Source organism: Phocoena sinus, chromosome 9, assembly GCF_008692025.1.
Source record: "Phocoena sinus isolate mPhoSin1 chromosome 9, mPhoSin1.pri, whole genome shotgun sequence".
NCBI lineage: Eukaryota > Metazoa > Chordata > Mammalia > Artiodactyla > Phocoenidae > Phocoena > Phocoena sinus.
In genome coordinates, this window is record NC_045771.1 from 29,542,584 (window position 1) to 29,567,469 (window position 24,886).

The 24,886-nt window shown below is 37.3% G+C and overlaps 1 protein-coding gene across 1 annotated transcript in view; it reads right to left on the reverse strand.

Moving 5' to 3' along the window:
• Positions 1-24,886, reverse strand: part of CPED1 (cadherin like and PC-esterase domain containing 1) — a 294,480-nt gene that overhangs the window by 200,761 nt on the left and 68,833 nt on the right. The window contains exons 4-6 of the mRNA XM_032643898.1: positions 21,642-21,717; positions 2,801-2,933; positions 1,436-1,604 (exon numbers count right to left, since the gene is read on the reverse strand). Coding sequence (XP_032499789.1) covers positions 1,436-1,604; positions 2,801-2,933; positions 21,642-21,717 — 378 coding nt within the window. The remainder of the gene's footprint in view (positions 1-1,435; positions 1,605-2,800; positions 2,934-21,641; positions 21,718-24,886) is intronic.

Here is a 24,886-nt window from a genome sequence, read left to right on the forward strand (position 1 = left end):
TGTCTTTAAAATAAACCACCCTTAAGACCTAAGTCATCAACACCATTTCCTTAAAATATCAGTTACCTACTTTACTAAGTAATGTAACATCTGCATCTTTTGTCATGCTTATCTGTTTTTTAACTGACAATTTTTAAACATACCATTTAAAATTATTTCCCTGTTGGAAGATTTTCCAAAACTTAAAGTGCAGTTTATGTAAGAAAAATTCTGAAAAGTATCAAGTACAGTCACTTTTAAATCTCTCAAAACTATAAAAGGCACTTGTGCCTTTTTTTATGATTAAAATACAAAAACCTGTACGTATTTAATGCATACAATTTGATGAGTTTAGAGATAAGTATACGCCCATGAAACCATCACTACAATCAAGTCATAAACGTATCTATCCACTTCAAAAGTTTCCACCCACCCTATTTATTTATTTATTTAGTGATAAGAACATAAAATCTATCCTCTTAGCAAATCTCAGTATTATTAACTATAGGCGCTATACTGTAAGTCGATCTCCAGGACTTATTCATCTAGCATAACTGAAACTTTAGACCCTTAGACTAACACCTCCCTATTTCCCTCTTTCCCCAGCCCCTGCTAACTACCATTCTATTCTCCGCTTCTGTGAGTTTGACTAGTTTAGATTCCTTCTATAAGAGGGATCGGGTAGTATTTGTTCTTTGAAGGCATCTTTGATCTTACAGAAATAATTGTTCAGAAAACAGATATGAGGAAGTGGGAAGAAACTGAAAGAATGCATGTGTGCATTTCCCCTTAACTACACTTTGAAAAATTATTTCTGTAAAATCAGAAACTCCTTAAAATGTATCACGTATATTCTCACTAGACCTTATTTTCGAATGAGCTAACCTGAATTACCTCTTATAACTAAACTTTTTGGAGGTTATTATTAAGTAGGTTATTATTAAGTTCTACCTTGAAAACTTTCTCATCATGCTTTATGTCATGGCTACTATGTCAGGCACCCTTGAGAGCATTGTTTTTTACTCAGCAAATATTCCATATTGAATGGTGAAATGAAACAGGCATTATGCTTCCTAAAAATGAAGCAAAAAGCATAAGGGCAAAATTATATTTTCCTCTGTTGCACTGACTACATTTTTCTTGAATGAGTGGAAAGTCAAGAAAAACAGACCACAGCTGAGAACTAGTTCTACAATGGGTCAAAGAACTGAACTAAAAAGATGAATTGAGAGAAAAAGAAGATGTAGCCTTTGTGATCCCTAGTGAATTAAGCTGTTTCCAGTTCATTTTTGAACCTGCACCTATTAAATGAAAATCTCTGCTTGCAGCAATAAAACGATACAATCTTTGCTCCTTGGGATTTGATAATCATAAAGGTCGGAGAAAGGCAGCCCAACTCACTTTACTTATCTCCAGTATACTTTGTGGGAAATAACTGCAACAATGGAAATTTTACCTTGACAGTGAAGCGTTTTTTCTTTGGTGGATTCCAAACCGTGCCAGTCGAATGAATGAATGCACGCAGAGGAGTTAAGGATGTCACCAGCACATACGCTTTAAGAATTACGGATAAATCTTTGGCTCTCAAGAGTATTTCTTGTGGAGCTAGGACTGTGGTTTGATTCCTAAAAAATTAAAAATATAATTAAAGCTCCATAATTTGGGGTATGTAATTTATAAATTGCCTCAGAGCTTTGTACACCCCATCTCTCTTTCACTGGACCCCAGCTTTCAGTGTATGGGTTGTCTTAAACGATGTCTAAAATTGTACCTGAAATGAGGCTTAAAGATCTAAAAAATTTAAATTAGTCACATCTGGTACCATCCCAACAAAAGTGATACATATAAAAGTTTAGGATACCCCTGAAATTTTCTGGTTCTGCCCTCTCCTACCTTTGCTCTATCTTATCCTCCACAAGAAAAGATACTGTTTCTCAATAGTGGACAGGCAGGTCACCAAAAATATGCCGAAATACTTTCCCCACTAATTTGATTCTACCTAATAACCTGCACCACAGATAATTAAGGGTTAATTTAAGGGATGAAGTATTAGGAAACACTTCAGTCTAAAAAAGGAAAAATAACACTAGTTAAATATTTTGTGATAAAACAAACATAATTTCATTATAAATGATACCAAAATGTATAACTATTTTCTTTTCGGCATCATATTTCTATATTTCAAATATCTAAGTTTGATCAATGAAAAGACTGTGCTGTTTCATCTTTTGAAGTCTAGGTGAGCAGAAATGCATACGATTCTTCAATAAAAACTATTAACTGTGGAATACTACCTAATAATTATAAAATTACATGGGGCAAACTATTTTGTGTGTTGGGTAAGATAATTAAAATCTCTTAATTTTTCACTATAATTTATCTACATGACAAAATCCTTTCCCTGAAGGTAACTTGAATAACTTGGTACCCTACAGTTGCTTTCTCAGAGCCATAAAAAAATAATAATAGAAAAAAATCATTCAGCCATACTCGTAGACCAAGGCATGTTATTTGAGTATAAAATGGAAGTTAAAATTTTAGTTTCACATGGCCAAGGTTTTAAATTCAATTTCCATTAATGTAACTTCCTGGATAAGAGTCCTATTTACCCAAACGTTTATTCTATGGCAAGATAGATTTGAATTAGTGTAGCAGAAAATCGATGGTGGCATTATTTATTAAGAAGAGATAGCCTAAAATTTATATAACAGAACCTAATAATTCAAACATGTAAAACCCCCAGATGTGTTTGGTGCTTTTCTCTTATTAGCTATCTCTTAAAATGCACGCTTGACATAACAATTCAAGATAATTAGCTTACAGCTGTTCACGTCTCCAGTCTCCTGGTTTCCACATATATGACTTCACTGTTTTTAAAAGGTGACTTGAATTACTCAGCTTTAATTGTATGCTCTGATCCAGACATACTGACGGGCTCACCGGAAGTTGCAATTCTGAAAAGATTCAACAGGGCAAAAAACAGTCATTCTATTGTTTCCTTTTGGAATGGCTTCCATAATAGAGTCTGCTATGTTAAACTACTGGTTCCAAGGGAAAGAGGCCACAAATTCTCTCCCCATTCCGAACCAAGGTTCAATCCCTCAAGCATGAAGGCATGTTTAGAGGGGCATTTGCTTTGTAGTATGTTATCTTACCACAGACTAGAAAAACAATTATAATAACTGATTTCAAAATTTTTTCTCAGAAGGTGAAGTAGATTTGATGTCTCCTTCTGTCCCACACCAAGAGGGTCTTTCTTCCATACAGCTAGGAGATGCTCTCTCGATTAGGGGATGGTGGCTGCAGGAGTTGCCTTCTGTTTGCGATGAGAATTTTATATAGATAACTTGAGTTGATTTCCTGACAATACAGTCCTTCACGTGCTAGAGTTTGTCATGCTTCATGACCTTGGTAACCTCAACCAGAGTGCTTCATTATTTTGTAAAATATTATTTAGTGGGTTTTTGAAGTGTGTAAAAGTAAAGACCAACAATAATGACTTATTTCCGAACACTCATATTGATACTTTTAAAAAATAGGTGTATGTACAAGGTTAGAAAAATCAAAGTGTAATCATTGCATAAAGTTTCCACCAACTAACCAATCAATCAACTGTTTACTTACTGAGCACTCAGTAAATGCAAGTCATAAATGCCCTCCTTTCTGCTCTTTTTCAGTGGAAGTGTCAAAGTCATGCAATTCTACAAAAACAATTTTCCCCATGGACTCCTCTATGTTTTAACCATGACAACGTAAAAACCTTGAATTCTCATTTTCCTTGGTAATAAAAGCTATGTCTAGACTCCTACTTCAATTTCTTGCCCCTATGATTTCACTGCAATGATCAAGCAGCATGAAAGATTGTTTTATTACTTTATGGCAACTTAATTTTGCTTTGATGTTTTTCTACATGAATTTTCCAGGGGAAAAGAAAAGGAAAAGAAAAAATACTTGGCTACTTCAGCAAGCCCAAAGATGAATAATTTGGTATAAATTAATGAGCGTCATTAATAACAATTTGAAACACAACCTCCCACAAACATTAGTACCTAGAGTGCAACAAATATGATAATAGAATAGCTGTCTAAGCCCACTCACTGCAAAAATAAGTTAATCACTTTATTAATATTAAACTTTTTCTCAGGAACATTTTCTGGAGTAAACCATGAAATGTTATTGATATCATTTACATCAGAATAATAAATGACTTACTAGAAATTTGTAACAGTGATTCCAAATTCTTTTTTAAGTATATTCAAGTCAATCTCAATTTAAATGTAAGACACAAACACTGTGAGTCATTGAGCCTATTTTAAGTGAAAACACGCATGAACATAGCTCTTCTTTAATGGCACCTTCACGAACCAACTCCGTTTTCAATTTTCACTCTATATTTTTTGTATAATAAAAGGTACATGGTATCACCTTCAATTTCCTTCTCCACTTCTATAGTATTTACAAATAAACTTATTATATGTGAACCAGTACATATTTAAAATAACAATATTTTCATAATATCTGACTCCAAGAGTGAGACAAATATAGAACATTCAGAGACTAGAGACAATTGCCAAAATGAAATCTAATGAGGGCCAGAGATCCCAATGCCAGAAATAGGTCAAAAACATGGAAATATGTCAGAAGAGATTTTTGGTTATGACACTGAGCAAACATGTTCCTACGGAACCATTTTGTCCTCAGGTTCTTTCCCTCCAATTGACCAGTGATATGACTGGAGTCTGCGGATGTCAGTTTCGGCTGAGCGACACAGGAATCTACTCCTCATAGATGAGGGCACCAAGGGCAAGTCAGAAGCCAAGCAGAGCCTGACAAGAGTTTCTGAATTGGTGCTTCAGTTTCACCTTGAGCTGGGTAAGCCCATCAGTAGCCAGGTACGTTTGGCCTATTTTGTATCTTGTAAATGACTAAAGAATTAACCAACTAACTGAGCCAAGGGAGGGAAGGGTCTTCATATCTGAAGTGTTAAATAACTGTTGGTCTTTAAAGATGTTAATAAGGTGATTAAAATCTTGAATTTTTTCTCCCTAAACTCTCTACTCTGGGTAGAATTTAGGCCAGGACATTAAATTCAAATAAATATTTTCTATAAGAATATTCTTCATATTTTCTTCATACATCTCACATCTTTTGTACAGACAAGTTACTTTTAGATTATGTGTTCATATGTGTATACATATGTATATATACAAATTACCTAATTTATATATAATTTATTTAATATATTATATAAACATATATTTATATTATATACATATATTATTTTCCAGAGATTTAACACACTCTAACTCAAGCTACAGAGCTTTTTGTTTTGGGGTTTTATTTTGAATTTCATTTATTTTTTTATACAGCAAGCTCTTATTAGTTATCCATTTTATACATATTAGTGTAAATATGTCAATCCCAATCTTCCAATTCATCACACCACCACCCCTTGACATCAGCATTTTATCTCAGTTAACACCACTTGTTTGCATGTCCTTGCAATCCCAGACTGTACTTCCAGGTCTAAGCTGCTACTTAGATGCCTTAAAATAGGTGGGTGGTGGATAATGTCATTTATATCTTGCTATTTCTTACAAAATACGCTAAATGTCTTAGGGAAAATAATTCTCTGGTATCCAATAATATCTCAGTCATTTTCAATAACTTAGGGATGTGCAGTCATGGCTTTAAAAAATTCTGTAAGCTGTGGCATCACTCAGGGGTTCAAAGTCATGAGTTAACAATCAAGCTCTCTGCTAGAGTTTGACTCTGTAGACCCAGCCAATGGAAGCTGAATCAAAAGCTTGGATTGTAAGTAGTGGAAAAAATTCAAGCTAGTTTTAAGTCAAAAGGGGAAAAGGCTAAGTAACAGTGAAAAATTATCAAAGTAGAGGTTTCTGCTCCTTTGGTCCTCTTTTCCTCTCTAAGAAAGAATGATACATGCTTATATGGGAACCAAATCTTCGTAATGTTGTTTGAAGTATGGGAAAAAATAAATTTATATTTAAATCTATATAAATGAGTTAGAGAGGAAAGTGGACAAAGAGACCATTGAGGAGAGCGGATGTGCAGGATGGTGTTTTGGTGAGCTGAGGGGGTTGCCTAGGGGAAAAAGAGGGTTGTAAGAGTAGAATTTTGCAGAAATTTCATTGTGTGTTGAATAAGGCTAATTGCCCCTTGGCTGCCATATTGTTCCCAGCTCTACTCTCAGAAACAAAGAAACAAAAAAACTATTAAAAAATTTAAACTACTCCTCAAGGCTTATTTACCAGTAAATCATGCTGTTGTTGGAGGGGGCGTTTTAATTAATTTATTTGTTTGCTTAACACAACCTAATGCTCAGCATTCTCTCGGAGGGGCCTTTTTTTGTGTGTGGTACGCGGGCCTCTCACCGCTGTGGCCTCTCCCGCTGCGGAGCACAGGCTCCGGACGCGCAGGCTCAGCGGCCATGGCTCACGGACCCAGTCGCTCCGCGGCACGTGGGATCCTCCCGGACCGGGGCACGAACCCGTGTCCCCTGCATCGGCAGGCGGACTCTCAACCACTGCGCCACCAGGGAAGCCCTCGGAGGGGCTATTTTTGCCTAAGCTCCCTGCCACACCTGGCTTAATCCCCTGGGGCCAAGGTCAGGTCCCTTGGGCCACTTGGCTGCTGGGGCATATAGCTATGAGGAAGAGGCAGGGCCAGGGGGGGTGATACAGACACAGGCAGGTGAGCAAAATCTGATTTAGAGAAAAGTACATTAAGTTTCTATTAGAAGGGCTGTGCATTCAATTTCATGGATCTAGAGTGAAAAGTGACAACGGTTCATGGCCGCCATTATCCATGGAATGATTTGCGATTCACGTTTTCAGCTCGCTGCCTCACAACTACTCACCTGGCCTCCAACTCACCACTACAGCTGATTTCTCTGAGAATGTTGCTCTTTACTCAGCATTTTCTTCGGTCCCCCAAATCTGGCTTTTATTTACCAAATCACTTAAACCGTTCACAGAATCCATTAGTTCTAGGGGCTTGAGGTGACATTGGGGCACGACTAGAAATTTTCCAAATTGACATGAGTCTCTAGGATTTGGGGTTGTTTTTCAGTTTTGCTTCCCTCATGATCTATATTCTACATAATTAAGGGCTTTTCACCCACGAATGGCTTAAACCGTTGTTTCAATGGCTTACAAACAGCAAAATACCCTATTAAAATCTGTCCAAAAGGTAAAATTTCTCTTAATTAAAAGCTCAGAGTACACCTGGCACATTGTTTTGCTCGTGGCACAGCCCGTGTAGATTTACCAATAACTCATGTAACTGGAAAATTTTAAATATCACTTTGCCGGTGGTATCTTTGCTTTTCGTAGTCCTCTTTGAATATAGTTTAAAGTTCTTTCTCTTAAATGACACAAGCTCTTCTAAAGTTGGCTGCTGAATGACCTACACAGGACTGAGAGAAGGAATCTAGAAACAGAAACATTACAAAATACTGAACCGAAAAGATAAATTAGGCATAATCAGTTTACTTAACCACATAATCTTTCTCTTTTTCTTAATTCTGTATTTAGATACAAAGTAAACATTCCCGCTTCTGCAATATTTGGAACACAAGAATATAAATAGCTATGGCTTTATATCTGAAGGATAAATGCAGTCCTATTTCCATATGCTCAACAGAAATATTTCAGGTCCAGTCGTGACATTGTTAGAACTCAATGATATTAAACACGACCATCCCAACCCCCTCAACTAGGATAAGACAAGACACCTACTTTGGCTGTTCTTTGAAACCCTATGGTCAATGAATGATGACAAGAATGCTGTCTGGTTATTATTGACCAGTGTGATGGAGTTTTAGTGTGACACCAATCCGTGTCCAGCTAGGAGTTCACTATGTCTGGCCCTGACTGGAAGAACGGTGGGTAAAGCCTAATAGTAAGGAATCTGTCCTAGAGAAAAAAGAGTGGATGGAAGAGAAGTCCAAGGATAACAGGACAACATGAAAGAGAAGGGCAGCTTTTAGTATGTTGCTCCTATATTCCACAGGCCTTACTGCCACTCCAGGTTTTAGGTCAGAAGCTAAAACAATACTGAAAGAATGTTTTTTTTAGTGAGAGTGTAACATTACATACAATAGAAAAAAAATAACATAAAGGAAGATTTTGACTATTGATTTTTTACTGCTGAATCAATTTAGTGTTGACTTATTCAGGCTTCTGAGAATACCGGTAGACTTCCAGCCAATGGACAAGACAGTGACTGGTACATGGGACATGGCACCAACAGTTTCAGCAGCAGCCAGAGGAGAAGCAGGCACAGCGTGAACCTCAGGATCCCTTACACTGGGCATGGGACACCACAGACAATGGCAGGTGCAGCAGCAGCCTCTGCCATGGGGCACTCCAGTGGCAGAACACCTTTGGTGGGTGTGACCAGCGGTTACATTGGCAGTAGATGACCACAGGGCACCAGAGCAGAAATGGAGAAAATAGTGGACACGGTATCGAGTATAAGAGGATTGTGTTCATGAGCACATAAGGTACACCCTCTGAGACAAAGGGGGCATTTGAGGCCATCACAATGATCAAGAATGCTACTGAAATTTAATAGATGAGGGTTATAAAGCCCAGATCTCTGCCTTATGTAGCATAAGGCTGATGTTTACTTGGAATGTATTGGTAAGGTGCAGAGTCCAGCGCCCGTTTGAATAGTGAGATATCCATTCTCATCGGCCAAGGCACATACCACAACAGCTGTTACTATGTTGAATATCGCTCTGTGCAAAACAGTAAATTCTCCCCCACCCTATATCACTTTTGAATGTCTCACTGGACATTGAAGTGGATGAAAAGCCTGTTGGTAATTATTTGAACCTGGAGCTTGACTCCATTTTATATATAAACCCCAAGCACTTTACCCAGTTTTAACATACCCTGAATTTTTCAGGAGTGCGATTTCATAGTCAAGCAAGGGAACACTATACTTTGTTTTGCTTGTGACTGTCTCAAGAGTTGTTCACCGACAGCGATGTGACCCGTGGAATCTTAGTTTCCTTATGATCCAACTGCACCAATCTGAATTTGTACCTGTCACATTCATGGAGATTCCAAATAAAAGAGGGAGCATTTGACTATTTCATTACTCCTTATGCTGTCATTATGCCTAAACATTTACATATTAGATTACAAATTGTTACACTATAAAGTACTTGCCTTTTATTTGTCCTTTGAATCAAAGTTAGGGCATTACATTAGGGCTTGTTCCTTCCAGATCCACCAGAGATTAATAAATAAATTTATCCAAAAAGACTGTGAGGTCTGATAGGAATGAATGAAAAGATTGCTTTAGGATGATCCAAAAGTGATTGGAAGCAGGATTTTGAGATGAAGAGACCTGAAGATAGTGAGTGTAGGTGGAGGCAAAGAAATGTTTTTGTGACCATTTTAAGATCCTCGCTTTAAGTTGCATCGCACAGGGAAATCAGCTCGGTGCTTTTTGATCACCTAGAGGGGTGGGGTAGGGAGGGTGGGAGGGAGACGCAAGAGGGAGGGGATATGGGGATATATGTATATGTATAGCTGATTCACTTTGTTATACAGCAGAAACTAACACACTATTGTAAAGCAATTATACTCCAATAAAGACATTAAAAAAATATATATATATCCTAGCTTTATTCCCAGGTTAGTGAATCTTGAAAAACATGGGTCTCACCAAATGGATAGGAGCAGTGGTTAGTACTTATCAACGAATATTTATGGAAATACTTACTGAAGCAACTAATATTTATGGAAATGCTTATTAAATACTTAATGTTCCAGGGTTGCTGACTCTGTGTGAGGCATTGTTCCAAGTACTTTAAGTGCATGAACTCCTTCGACCCTCCTACCAACCCCAGGAGGCAGAGTCATTATTGTCCCTACACTGCAGACAGAAAACTGAAGCATGGAGAAGGTAAGAAACTTGCCCAAGGACAGTGGGCTATTAAGACGTCAAGATGGGATCCACACATATGCAGCCGGGCTCAGTCTGCACTCGCCACTACCCAACAGCAGATGTGCCATCAGGTCAAAGCAATTACTTGTTCTGACAGAAATCATGTATCACCCACAAAACGTAATTTTGTTCTACTTACATTCATTAATTTCACATCCCCAGATTGGTGCTTTATAAACCCTTTTGGCAGCACAGCCAGTGAATTCTAAAAGCCCTCCCAAAAAGGTCAGAAGAGCAGCTTTGAAGAGCCAGGACTACTAATACTTGGTCCTTCCACGTGGCCCAAAGTGGTCACTGTCATTCCAGAGGCCCAGACCTCAGGCTGGTGGCTACACCCACATCTGAGATGCCCCGAACTCCAGGCATACGGCTGCGGTATGAGGTTTGTCCCGTGAAATTTGCTACTTTGCCTAAAAATGGTTGTGGATGGCTTAAGGAGCTGAGCCTGAGTAGGCACATCAGATAAAACGGTAACAGAAGAAAGGTAGAGAGGACCCTCCAGAAAGTGCCAGTGAGCACTGAGGACCTGAGCTTCTGACTCTCCCCGGGTAGGCAATTCCCATCTGTTACTGAGTTCCCTATTAAAAAACTAAAACAAACAAACAAAAAAGACTAAAGCAAAACAATCTCCTGCCTGCAGCAAATTCACTTAATATCTCCTTATATGTAAATATTATGATAAATAAGAAATTATAAGAATTACTTTAGTTGATCAAATAATAATATTGATGATTAATAATAATAAAAGTGGTAAACAAGTTCCCTTTCTCATTAGGCCCAGGTATTAGGCTTTCTTAAATAGCTCCTTTCTTATTTTCTTGCATTGTAAGGGACAGGCTTAAAATACAGTATAGTGGCTCAAGCTTGTTACAAGAGGTATAGCATGGTACCTGAGATATGGATCTGCTCCTTTCCAGCTGTGTAGCTCAGACGTTCTTGGAGCTTTCATTCCTCTATCTAAAGAAGGCATATCAGTATCTGCCCCACAGATGGTTACAGAGGGTTAAAAGAGTAAGTAGATAAAGGGCTTGACACAGTGTCTGACACATGATAAGTAAAGAATTAATGTTACCATGTGTTATTATTTGAGGGTAATTTATCTATAATATAACCTTGTGGCATAAATCATGAAGCCCCAATCTATTTGTAAAACAAACACAAAATTACTACTAATCGTGTTTGATGACTATCTATACTCAACCTCTAACTTTAGATAAATACTTGGGCATCAATATGCTTTCTTTCCATATCAGCATGCCTCCAAAAAGAAGAACAATATATATTGTTGTGACAGTTTTATGTCAATCTGAAAAACTGAACGCCTCATTCAATTTTTCTCTCTGAATCAATTCATGGATATCTTGAGCAATATAGAAATAATACCTTAATATTACTTTTATAGATTTAGAACACATATTCTTCTATAAAGCATTTGCATGACAACTCTGTGAGGAAAGAATGGTCACTATAATTGTTCCTATCTTACAAGTCTAGAAAAGAGGCACAAATGGACCAAGTACTTTTCCCAGAGTCATGTCACTATACTTAGTAGCTGTGTGGAACTAGAATTCAGGTCTCCTCATACGGGGACCACAGGATTCCTGACTTCCGCCTTTACTAGGTTGAAGGTTAGAATTCTTCTGACCTCAGGCTAGGATTCTTACCAGTACTTATGAGCCCACCCAGAAATGGATGAGGCAAGAGAGTCCTTCAAAAGGCCTTCTCAGTTAACGTGGCTGAATTACCAACTTTTGTCTATTTAGGGGTAGGTTGACCCTTTGATAAGCTACACATTTTCTTGTGAAATGACTATCAACACTGGGACTGTAACTGCTGCTATGACTATGATATCATTTTTACCATTAGGTGGTGCTAAGAGAAGTTTAAAGAAAATCGTCCCAAAAGTTATCGAAGCAGTGAATCACAGGATTTGAATGGGGTTTACCATATAATAGAGTCTATGCGTCTCTCCCAGACAGAAGCACACCCAACCCATCATCAAAGAGTAAAGCATCTTCCAAAACAACCCCATTCATTCAGTTAATTATACTTCTGCCAAGATACGTAACCTTTCTAATCATAACTTCAACTACAGATGAAGGATTCTAAGATTCTATTTAGGGAAATGAATTATTTCACTTTGTAGCTTGCTGCAAATCCCATTTTTGGTTTTTATCAATATATATTTCAATAGGATCTATCAGACTGGAAGACACTAAATGCCTATTAAAATGTATCAGTCCTAATAAATCATATTATTAATTATTATGGTTACAATGAGAACTTCAAGAGACTAGTCACAACAAGCATCATCTTCCCACGAATAAATGTGTTATGTAACATACACTCTATGAAGTTGTGTGCCTTAGGGCTAAATGCATCACTTTAGCGGGTTTTCATTTCCTGATATCAATGATATCCTGCAAATCAAAAGTCAGCTCCCAGCCCTGGAGTTCCATGAAAATGAATGAACAAGCCATGAGCTCTGCAAATCTACTAACATTGTTTTTCTTTCATAACACTTGTAATTTTGTTGTTGCTGTTCAGTATCTACCTCTACCACCAGAAGGAGACTGGGTAAGAGATTTTCTTGAAGTTCAACATACTATATCCTCCAACACCAAAATCTCTGTCTCTCTCTGTCTCTGTATATATATACAGAAATAAATGAATCAAAATCATAGAATAGTTCTCTTTTGCTTATTCAGTTTACTCACAAAACAAGGCAAGTATGTAAGTTTCAGGATGAATTTTCACCACTTCAGCAGCTAGATTCTAGAACTTGATTTCATTTTGCCCCCTTCTTAATCTAGCTCTTGTAATCCCCAAATAAAGCAGCCCCTGATGGCTTAAAATAAAAAGTTTGGCCATTTCTGCAAGAAGTTTTTCATCTATTTTAAAGCAAGTTATGTTTTTGGGAGGCATCTTATCAAGATTTCAGATTCTCTGCTAGTATTTCTGTTGCAAATACAGTGGCTCAGGAAGAAGTGGTATGGGGAAAATATCACAATCACTGCTTGGGCAATGTTTTCGTTGAGGAAAAGGCAAACAAATATGGTAGAGTTTATTTCAGAGGGCAACATATTGAGTCACGGAACGTGTCTACACACAGCGAGGAATAAACTATTGATTAATAGATGCAGGCTGGGCAAACAGGGTAAACAAATCCATGAAGTACAAGTACAGTTCACTGAGTTTTTATTACGTAATGCAAAGGGAACTCAGTTTCGTTGTTTAAAGTTGTTCATGTTTTAACAAGTTGTTTTGGTGCCATTTAGACACAGTGCTACTCTACTATGTTTAGCACAGAAATAAGTAAATGGGGACTTGCTGGAAAGATTTGGACAACAAAAGTAAGTATCTCTCTTATCACCTCTTCCTCTATGGTCTGCTGAAAATCAGATTTAATCATCAGAATCACACACATTGTTGCAAGTGTGCTACGCAATCTTGCCCCTCATGTGTCCCAGTGTTTGGCACAAGATAACAAACTCCCGAAGTGAAATAAGTAAATATACCTACATGATGGCAGGAGGTACACAAGTCATGAACCAGAAATGTAAAGATTCACCAAACCAGTTCAAGTTTAAAAGGTCAGGGCCATTTAACCAAAGAGCAGAGGGATCAATCAGCTTCCTCAGCCAGCCGGTCTTTAGCACAACTTCCGAGACGTCAAGGAGCTGCCATTATGCTGCTCTCCATTACTGGAACATGGACGTGTTGTCCCTTTCACACTGTCCTGATGCCCAAAGTGCAAAGTATAACATCGTGAGCAACACCAGAGCAAGAAGCACCTTTGGGTCACTGAGCTCGATCTAGCTTCTCCCAAAGAAAAAGTGAGTCTCCCAAAGCTCCCACTGATCCTCATACCCCAGTGCTACCAGCCTCCACTGACCCTCCCTCCTGTCTTGCCAGTGGCCGGGCAGGAAGCACGTTCACAGTGTATATGCCAGGCACATCGACAAGGTTGCTTCTTAGTCTTAAGATATGCCAAATGGAAAGAAGAATTACGTAGTTTACGACTAACAGGCTATAATAAGCAGCAAGTATTTTTTCCCGTTTTCAAGGAAATGAAGCAAGGCGATGCTACCGTTTTCTCAAAGTCTCCATTTGATTGTGTCTGTGATTAGTCCATTTAGAGATTTATGGCTCACAGGCAGAGTGATCAGTTTTATGGATAGGCCAGACTCAGTAGATGATTGCTGCATCTGCATGATTCAATAGTCTCCATGAAATTCTGACTGGTCTGCAATGGTGTCTAAAATTGTTATCCATAAAATTAGTATTTTGGGTTGAAGTATATCGAATGAAAAAAAGGGTATACTTGAGAGAGGAAAGTAGAGCAGAACGAAATAATTACTCATATTAGCTAGCTCTGGAGAGCAGAGAAAGGTCTGAGAACATGTGAGAACTGGGGTTCATGGTAGAAAGTAACAAAGAGAAGGAAACATGAATATTCCCTTACTTTAAAATGAATCATTTAGGCAGAATGGTTCGTTCTGCCTAAAGAATGGCATGGACTTTATCATAAACAATCAATAAATATTTATCAAAAACCTACAATAGGGCTTCCCTGGTGGCGCAGTGGTTGAGAGTCCGCCTGCCGATGCAGGGGACACGGGTTCGTGCTATGGTCCGGGAAGATCCCACATGCCGCGGAGCGGCTGGGCCCATGAGCCATGGCCACTGAACCTGCGCGTCCAGCGCCTGTGCTCCGCAGCGGGAGAGGCCACAACAGTGAGAGGCCCGCGTACCGCAAAAACCAAAAACAAAAACAGAAAAACCTATAATAATAGACATCCATTGTTTTTATCTGTCCAGTATCTTTCTTCCTTTGGGGATCTGTTCTCCTCTCACCATATGGATCTGGTGAACTGCCAATCACAGTTCCCTGCCTCTTTCTTGGCTGTTATGGGCTGAATCCTCAAAATTCATGTTGAAGGCCTAACCGCCAGTACCTCAGAATGTGACTGTATTTGGAGAAAACGTCTTTAAAGAGATGGTTAAGTTAAATGAGGTCATTAGGGTAAAGGCAGGAAAAGGAGCGGGCAGTAAGCCTGGTGTTGAAGGGACAGTGAAGGGCGGGACTTGGCTTGAGCAGAGAGTTAGGTTGGGGGACAACAGGAGACCAGGGAGAAATGTAGGGACCTCAGCCTGTGGCAGGCCGTGAATGCCACCCGGAGGAGTTTGGAGGAGTGAAGTGGTTAAGAAAGCAGACTCCAGACTCATACTGACTATGTGAAGATACCATTTGTTAGATGTGTGATACTGAAAATTTTACTTAATTTCTCTACACTTGAGATAAATAGGAATAATAATGATATCTCCCTCATGGAGACATTGTGAGGACTAAATGAATTAATATACATATGTGTATATGTAAGTATATAGTTTTAAAACAAAATATATTATTAACATATATTTTACATAGATATTGTATGAATAGGTAAAATATATACTAATATAAAATATATGTAATATATATATATATTGGGATTACTCCTCTTTATTTTTAACTCAACAATATAGTGTGAATATTTTTCTATGCCAATAAATGTAGCTCTCCATTATTTTTTTTTAAAGATTTTGTTGTTGTTGATATGGACCATTTTTAAAGTCTTTATTTAATTTGTTACAATACTCCTTCTGTTTTATGTTTTGGTTTTTCGGCTGCAAGGCATGTGGGATCTTAACTCCCTGACCAGGGACTGAACCCACACCCCCTGCACTGGAAGGCAAAGTCTTAACCAGTGGACAGTCAGGGAAGTCCCTCCATCACTTTTACCCCTACTTCCCATCACTTTTAAGGTCTTCATAGTTTTCCACAGATAAACATGCCACGACTTGCTCACACTTGAATTGCATAGTACTCTAGTATGTAAAAATTGTTCATGAACAGGAAAAGTATGGAAAATTATGTAGCTTCACTAAATTTACATTTTTTTTTGCTTATCTGTATTTTCTATTCTTTTCATGTTGAATGTGGCTCACTAGCATAATAAAAGGGAAAGGGAAAAGGAATTAAAAAAATGCATGTTTGATCATTTTTAAAATCTGATTTCTATTTTCCTTCTCATGGGTGGCCAAAAAACGTAACAGGATACAGGAAAGAAAGAGAAGAACATTTCTGTGACCTTTCATGCCTGAAAACAGAATCACGCTTGATAAACAGAATCTACCTCCACTGACCACTATTCATGCTCTCTAATGGCCAAATATGGCTGAGGGCCTTGGAGAAAGTAGCAGAATTAAGAGTACTGAAAGTGACATCTGAGATTCTAGGCTCAGAGGCATTGAAGGAGTGAAAAAGCCAGAAAGACAGTGATTATAAAGTGGTAAATTAGTTTAAAGTCTCAAAGATGGATGCAGTTGTCTGTGATGCGAGTTACTAATCAATCAGCAAGGCTACACAGGCGGGAGGCAGAAGGTGCAGAGAAAGGAAGGTCATGGATTTGATGAGATCAAAGAGCTGTGATGATGAAAGGGTCATTGGTGTGGACATCAAAACTGATAAGAATGATAGCAGATCTGAAGTCTCCAGGAGAAGTTAACCAAGGTGATGATTTTCTTATTGAATATTCTGAATGATCAGGATGTTGAGAGATGGGAGTAAGGAGGACTGGCAGAGAGACACCAACAAATCCCTCCCAACTCCAGAGATTAAGGTTTTAGTAGAACACCCAGCTTCATTGTTCTTAGGGATTAACAAAGTTACCACTTTGTGAGGAAAATGGAAGGTGGAGTTAACAAGGGTTTAGAGAAATGCAAACATGTGCGAAGAAGAAGGAGTGGAGAGAAGTACGGGAATAAAGAGGTAGAAGGAGAAGGACCAGGCCACCAGATGGGATCTGAATCTTAGTGGTAACTGAATTCAACAGGGATGAGAAACATGAGGGAACTTTATGTTTCCAGCAATGCCACTCTGCTGAGGTATATCTGGGTGATGCTATGTCATACTGCCTTGTACTTTCCTATGTCTCCAACTCCTCTTCTCTTCTTGGAGCCCAAATGGCTTATGTTAATGAGTCTATACATTTGAAGACAAGCCAAATACTGAAAATGTGCGGGTTATTTGGTCTCTCAAGCTTCTGTATTGGTTATGAATTCTTTATGTCACATGCCACGCTCTTGTTAACATTTGGGTGTGTGACTTCTGATCTAGTTAAAAATCTATCCCCAGCTCGAGTCAGAGCATCAGATGGCTAGTTACCTGGGCCTCACTGTTTAGTCCGTAGACAAACTGCCCAATAGACTTGTTTTATTTCTGAAAGAGATGGAGGAAAAGATCACTCTGGCTATAGTCTCGGTAATGGACTGGATGAACTGAGTGGGAATTTGAATGCGCTTCCAGAAATTCTACCAATTAGAAATTCATTGGGTTTGCAAGCTTCTTTTATAAAAATGCAAATACATCTAAGAGGCTTATGACTGGGGTGAGGGTGTAATTTAGTCTGAATTAGTTCCATCAACTTACTTGCTGCTATTACCTAGCTGAAGTCAGTCATACTAAAAAGATGAGAGTTTTACTTGGGGAAAGAATGTTTTGCACAAAGGATATAATCATGTGTGGGACAGAGGTGGAAGACTTTGGAAAGATATAAGCATGAAGGAGCATTCAGAGGACACATAGCGGGGGTGTCAGCATTAGAGAGCACAGAGAATAAGCAAACTCTGGTCTGCTGTGAAAGTTTGCCTGATTGCCTCGTAGAGGTAAGTCCCCAGTTTCCTTTAACACTGGGAATCTCATTTCTCACATTCTTGTTTGAAGGAGTACATTCCTTACAGCAGAGGAGAGGAAAAAATGAAACCAATAAAAATCCTCAAATGGTATTAAGCATTGACAATTTCCATGTTGCTTTGTTTAAATTCAAGCTAGGCTATTTGCTTCCCTGACAATACTTCACTGATATCATATGATAAACAGAATTTTTTAGACCTAGAATTTTAAAAACAATCATCAGTTCCATGTGAGATAAAAGCTATTATTGGTCAATATTTTAAAATAAGTTCAATTATGTTATTTAAAGATATATTTTATATTTGGTTGTAAATATCTATAATTTTTTAAAGTCTACACTTGTTTCAATACAACAGAATGTGTAAATCCTATTTATCATTTTCCTTTTCTTTTTTTATGTACTCACATTACTAAAAAGATGAGGCCAGAGATCCTAAAATGTTCAAAATGCTATCTTTGAGTACGAGTCTGGGTACATTTCAAATTTCATGTAAAAGCCAGTGCTCAGAACTAAGATAAAACTACTGGAAAGAATGAGTAATAGCCAAAACTTTGGCACACTCCTAACCAGGGCTTCTTGGATATCATAAAGGAGAACAAAAACAACAACCCAAGTAAAACAGTTTCTGTGATGTTTTGTTTTGTACTTATATTTCAAATATAGGGGAAAAAAACTTTTTATCAAAAAAAAACAAACAATAAAAAGCAACAAAAACCATTAGCAAAAAGTTTGGGCCAATGAAAACATTTGATTTCAAACACCAAAGCATTAAATGGCAAGATAAAAATAAACCTTTGTGCTAGCCAGTAAAAATTCCATGGATTTGTGCCTTTCAATGTGAGTCCCAAGTCTAATGGCAGGTACACTCTGTGTGGTTGGGGAACGGAACAGACTGTCTTAGTCTGACACTCTGTCTTCAAACGCTCCCATATATATCTGGCCCACACTCTGCTTGTCCTGCCACACTTGCAAGGTCCCACTCAGATTTATCAGGATGATCATCCCTCCTTTCATAGCATCCTTGTCTCTACCTACTGCTCAAGATAAAGCCTGGGAGAGCGCGTCTGTATGGGAAAAAGGCACGGTGGAATCATGAAATCTCACCATTATTGATCACTGCCAAATGTCTTATTTTTATAGATAAAAAAACTGAAGCACAACCAGGCTTTAAATCTTGCTCTGAATTATACATTGTTTAAGCTTCAGAGCTAAAACCTGTCAGGTATTCTTCTCTGAAATGGTTAGGAGATACTTCTCCATGCATCTTTCACATTTTTGCATCGTTTGCAAACAGAGGCACTGACAATCTGTTCTGAACTATCTTTTCAAAGATATTTATGCAGCAGATAGCCTTGAAAGATAGAGATGGTGTCTCGCTCCAGAGCAAAGAGAAGTTTTTGTCCAGTATAACAAAAATAATGTGTCTCTCTGAGGCAAAGGGCAGGCATACTCACTGACCATTAGGAACATTCAAGCTCCCTAAGGTCAGAGTTCTGCTCTGGAAATGCAAACCACTTAGTATACAAGTGTCACCTCATAGCCCTCTTCACTTGCCCTGCTGGAGCTGGGATTCAGTGAACCAGTGTCAATGCTGATAATCTGTCTGCTGCTATCGCTACAAACAATAAAGTCATTTGTCTCTGACCCAGGAGTCTCCTGTCTTCTGCCAGCTCCCATGAAACTGTGGCAGGCAGACTTGTGAGCTTGGAAGTAGGTGAAATCTCAGACTCCTCACAGTTTTTGACAGAAACATAAAACTGTAGTGATAATCATATGAAGAGAGAAAATATTGAAAGGCCTGTTAATGGACTTTTCAAATCTAGGATCATCCAGTTACCATTTTGGAGGTAACATAATACATATATATTGTAATATGCTTCATTCTTCAAATAAAATTATACACACACATAGACATACCTGTAGCTACACTTTATTTTTTAAATTAAATCTGTGAAATGGGTCTCACTCTACTCACTATATAGATTAAAAAACAAAAACAAAAACCAACAAACCCCAAATTTAACTCACACAGCTAATACGCGGTAGAGCTAAAAATCTATGGTTTCAAAATTTGTGTTTTGCCTGTCTTTAAATGAAACACAGCTCAAAACAGTATGGGCCACTTCGGCTTTAAATAAAATGGCTAAAGTATATAGTATTATGTTTAGTTTTACTATCTTTTTAATAACACCTTGCTTTATAAAATAACTTTAGGTACTGGCATGATGCTATCTAATCTGTATTCAATATTAAACATTCAGCATTCACAACAAATAACGTGTTTTTTAATCTTGTGAATACTGATTTTATAGTGTATACTGTATATTCATTGCCAGAGTCTCTAACATAAGCTATTGTTTATAAAGCTTATATCAGAAAACAATGTTGTAGACATATTGCTTTAAAGCTACACATCTAAGAAAATTATCTTCAGCTACAGAAAGATAACATTACAGGAGAAATAATTCAATTAGAAAGGCTGTATATTCCATGAAATTACCTTGTTAGTCACAGAGATAAATAGAAAATTACAAACTAGACAGAGTGGGGAAAGGACTACATGTGTCTGGAACTTACAGATGTTCCTGAGAAAAAAAAATGTTTAAGGCAAAAAAGACAGAAAAAAAACTTTTTAACTTTATGGAAGCAAAATATAAACTTAGGTAAGAGTTGTTTGGGGAATTTTTTTAAACTGGTAATCCATTTCTGGCTACAAACAGATTTTCATTATTATGATTCTATTCTGCTAACTCCAGTGCTAATCAATCATTTTGAAATGTAAACAGCAACAAAGAAAAACATACTTTAGAAGTATGTAAGTTCTGGTCAAAACATAAACAAACGTTTTTCAAATTGCCTTAATTAAAGGATTTCTAGATACTTATTAATAATGCATTAATGGGAATATTTTACTTGCTTCTCACGAAAACATTACTTATTTTTTTTATAAAATAAAAAACTATCCAACTAAAGTTTACAAAAACAAAACAAAGAGATTAGGGAGTCAAATACACCTGTCATATAAAATGATAACTGCAGAACCAGGTTTATACAGCTATTATTTATTTTAAACAAGTATCTTAAATTGAAAGATTAATTGCTGATTTATATTTATTTTATTTTAATCCTTGGTAAGTGACAATAGAAGACTGTAGTCTTTATAATGGGATATGTCAATGTGGTTAATGTTTGATGTAGAAGCAGAAACCCCATGGAAAAGCTGATGGGTTAAGATACCAGTTTTCTGATTCAACTCAGACACAAATTAATTTTTAAAAACATAATTTAAATTATGTGGATTTAAATTTTAATTATATAGTGCAATACTTTCTAGGGGCATAACTATTAAACATTAAGTGGGTTTTAAACTAGAAATGTGAGGAACTCTTTCACTGATGGGTTTTCAAGTAGGCTATAATTTCATCTATGAAGACTCATATGCCATCTGATGTGTTTTTTACACTCTGGGGTTCTACGAGGAAGTGAGATGGTAATTTTTGTCCCAAATTTCTAAAGTTGTCAAGACAAATTGAGAGAACTTCAGAAAGAAGAAACAAAATTGTTAAGATCAGAATCACTTAACATAAAGAAATACATTTTTTTAAAACCTCAAGTTTTGTATAATTAAGAAGTACTATAATAACTGTTTTAAATATGAAGCAGCAATTATTTTGAAGACAAATACATAGGAAGAAAAGGAATATTCATCTAGAAAGTTAGAAGGCAAATCTAAAAGAAAGAATATCAATGTTTTGTGTTATTCCTTATTATCAAGGTCCTCCCATTGGCAAAACCTTGTGGATTCTGGAAGATTTGTGATAGTGGAATTGATAAACCAAGGAGCTTAGTATGCTGATCTGAGAGCTCCTTAGTCGGTGTCTGCTGAGGAAGCCTATATATCTCACAGGTTTACGCATAAGGAAGCAAATGAAAGATTACCTGGAAATCTTCTAATTAGTTGACATAATCCTTCCCTTCTGCAAAGCTGATGTTGTATTTCTGGTAATATGTTTACCTGAAAGGAATAAAAACGATTCTAGTGAGTTAGGCATTCTCTGCTAAAGCAAAGAAAATACAAACAGCCTACAGGGTACAGATGTGAAGCATTGTCTACACCATCCACCTCTTACTTTCAAATCTCTGTAAGTCAACATTAAAATCCAAAATAATAGAGTGGTTTATTTGATAACATAAAATAAAAACGTGCCCTTAGAAATGTTCAAAATATTGGGGAATACTTGTTAAAACCTTGATATATTTCAAAGCCATGAAATTTGCTAGAGAAAAATTTATGTCATTATGGCAAGTAGAGTAACACTACTCACTTGATAGTTGCACATTTTGCTTTGGCAAAAACTAGTACTAAACATTCCTCAAAGTCAACTACACTGCCAAGTTCCAAAGGCCCTCAGTGATTTGAATCACGGACATCTAGTGGTAATTCAATGCTAAACCTGTTAGCATTTATAGTTTTCACTTCATACTGAAGGGTATTTACTGCTTTCGAGTATAAAACCCAGTCACCACAAAACTATATTTTAACAAAAATTTGTTCTTAGAAAGCTTCATAAATATTGTCATAAACTCAAACATATCTTACAATTTTTAAAGAAAAGATACAAGCAAGCTTAATTCCCTCCTCTTCTGAATTGACAGATTAGCTATTCTCAGCTAAATCCCCCAAATAATGCCAAACATGGTAACGCCTCGTTAAAACCAACAGAAAGAGTCAGTGTAAATCAGCTTGAAAATCAGATTCATTTTTGAGCAATTATTGATTACTTTCAAATTAATTCACTCTACCCTAAAAACATATTAGAGTTTCTTTACTGTGGCCGGCTGGCCTGACTGGATAAAAAGAACTCAGCTGCAGCTGGAGAAAAGAGAGAGAACCAGAGACATGGGCTGTAGTCCCACTTCTGGCATGTAACAAAATCAGAACCTTGAGCCCGTCACTTTACTTCTTTTCAATTTCTCCATTTGTAAAATAGAGCCTTGGGTCTCTAAATACCACTTCTGCTCTAAGCTTTGATCAATTCAATAATTCAGTCATAAGCTGTAGTTTTTAAAAAAGGATTCATTTAAAGTGCTTTGAAACAGTTCATCGTTTAAAAGTTCTCTAACCCTTGCAATTTTGTTAACTCTATCCGTTTATTCAGCAAACTGTAAACTTCAGCCCAGGTCATGCATAAATAAAGCCCAGGCTTCAGCAGAATCCGCTCTTGTGAATATGAGAATTGAGAAAAGTGTATAGTACACTTTAGATTTTAGGAATGTCTACATTTCTCAAATTCAAAAGTGATCAATTTTAGAGTCTAAATGTAGGAAAAGAAGAAGGGCTTTCATAAACTCCTGAAGTTTTCAGTTCAGTCTAAGACAGGCTGGAGGGAGGGACAGAGCATGATTGCAAAGGTCTGGGGAACCCATCCTAGAGGCTTGGGGGTTTTGCTGTTATTGTTAACACACAAAGAACCTTTCTAAATTAGATTGTGAAAAGGTTTAAAAGTCAATAAACTTGAACCATTTTCCTCCACTTAAGGAAAAAAATCACTCATTTGCTATTGACTAAATAGAATCTTTAACGATAGAAGGGCCAAGAAAAAGAAGCAGCATTAGGTAAGCAGTAGTGAAGGCTGTGTATGGACACAGGTCCTATTGAAAACCTTCTCCCACTTCTTGAAGGGCTCAGAGTAAATGTACCGGCCTTGCAGACGTTTAGAGCATCCCTGGTATGCCGTCCTGACCTCTACAAACTGAAAGGACTAGCAGAGCCCTGGTTAAATGGATAACAGTAACTGAACTAACGGGCCAGAAGAATGTGTGTAAATGCTGCAAAGACAGAGTACAGCTCGCACAGATTTCAGATACAAGGGTAGTTGTTGTGTCATATCAGAGAGATGACTTTTCACATGAGACCTTGGGTCACAACGATGAACTGACTCAGGGTCAACAAAGCATTTGCTTCAAAAAACCAGAGTCAAGCCAAAGGAAGCAACTGCTCTCACTTTCCCATCTCCTACCCAATAACCTCTTCCACTGCTCTTTCCTCCAAAGCACATCCTTGGAATTCACAGAGTGGAAGAAGATGACCTGGCCATGGTGACACGTGACACTAGAAATATCGTCTCTGTTCTACTCTGGAACTGAGCACCAAGCTAAGCAGTTAAACTAAATAACTTGGCACAAAAAAATAAACACATACAAGGCTATGGGTCCTACCGCTGTGCTAAATCAACTTTATTACACATATTAACTTTCTTAATTAACTTTTTAATTGTTAAACCTAATAATGTTCTTCAATATCCTAGTGCTTTTTCTTATTTTTATGTACATCATAAAATATATAAGATTTGCATCATTATCAAGTGGAACATAAAGAAGTTTTCACTGGGATTAGCTGACTTCTATACGATGAGCTCCTCCAGCTTAATACTGCAATAATTATTTTTAATAGAATTTAAGTTCACAGCAAAATTGAACAGAAGGTACAGAGATTTCCCATATACCCACTCCCCCCGACCCACACACAGCCTCCCCCATTATCAACATCTCCCCCAGAGTGGTACATCTGTTACAATTGATGAAGCTACACTGACACATCATTACCACCCCAACAGTCATTTTTAATATATACCGATTTTGTACTGGGTTTGAATGCTTTATATGTGTGTGTGTGTGTGTGTGTGTGTGTGCGTGCAAGTGTGCGCATGTATATTTTATATAGACAGCTGTTTTTCTTGGCACAGAAGCTTCTGTATCTTTGAAAGGATTAGAATGCATATAAAAAATGATAATGACATTTGGGCCCTAGAATATTTCTGAGATCAAACTGGGAGAAAGGAAATGTGCATTTAAAAATATTTTAGTCCTACTCTGTGGTAATCTAAATTGTTTTCATTACATACCGTCAGAAGCAAAAGTAAAAAAAAAATCATTCTTATTTTGAGACATATTTCATTAATAAGAGCAACAGTATGATGTTAATTATAAACATTCAGAAAGTGTTTATAACTCAAAAAAACTAAAACTACAGTAATACCATTAACTCATTAAGGGAAGTAGACATTTGAGATGAGCTATTTATATAAAGTGTAAGAAAGCACCCAGGGAAAAAATTTTTTTTGGTCACTCATGAACATTGAGAGTGACACACATGTCACATTGTGTCTTAGGGAACTGTCCTT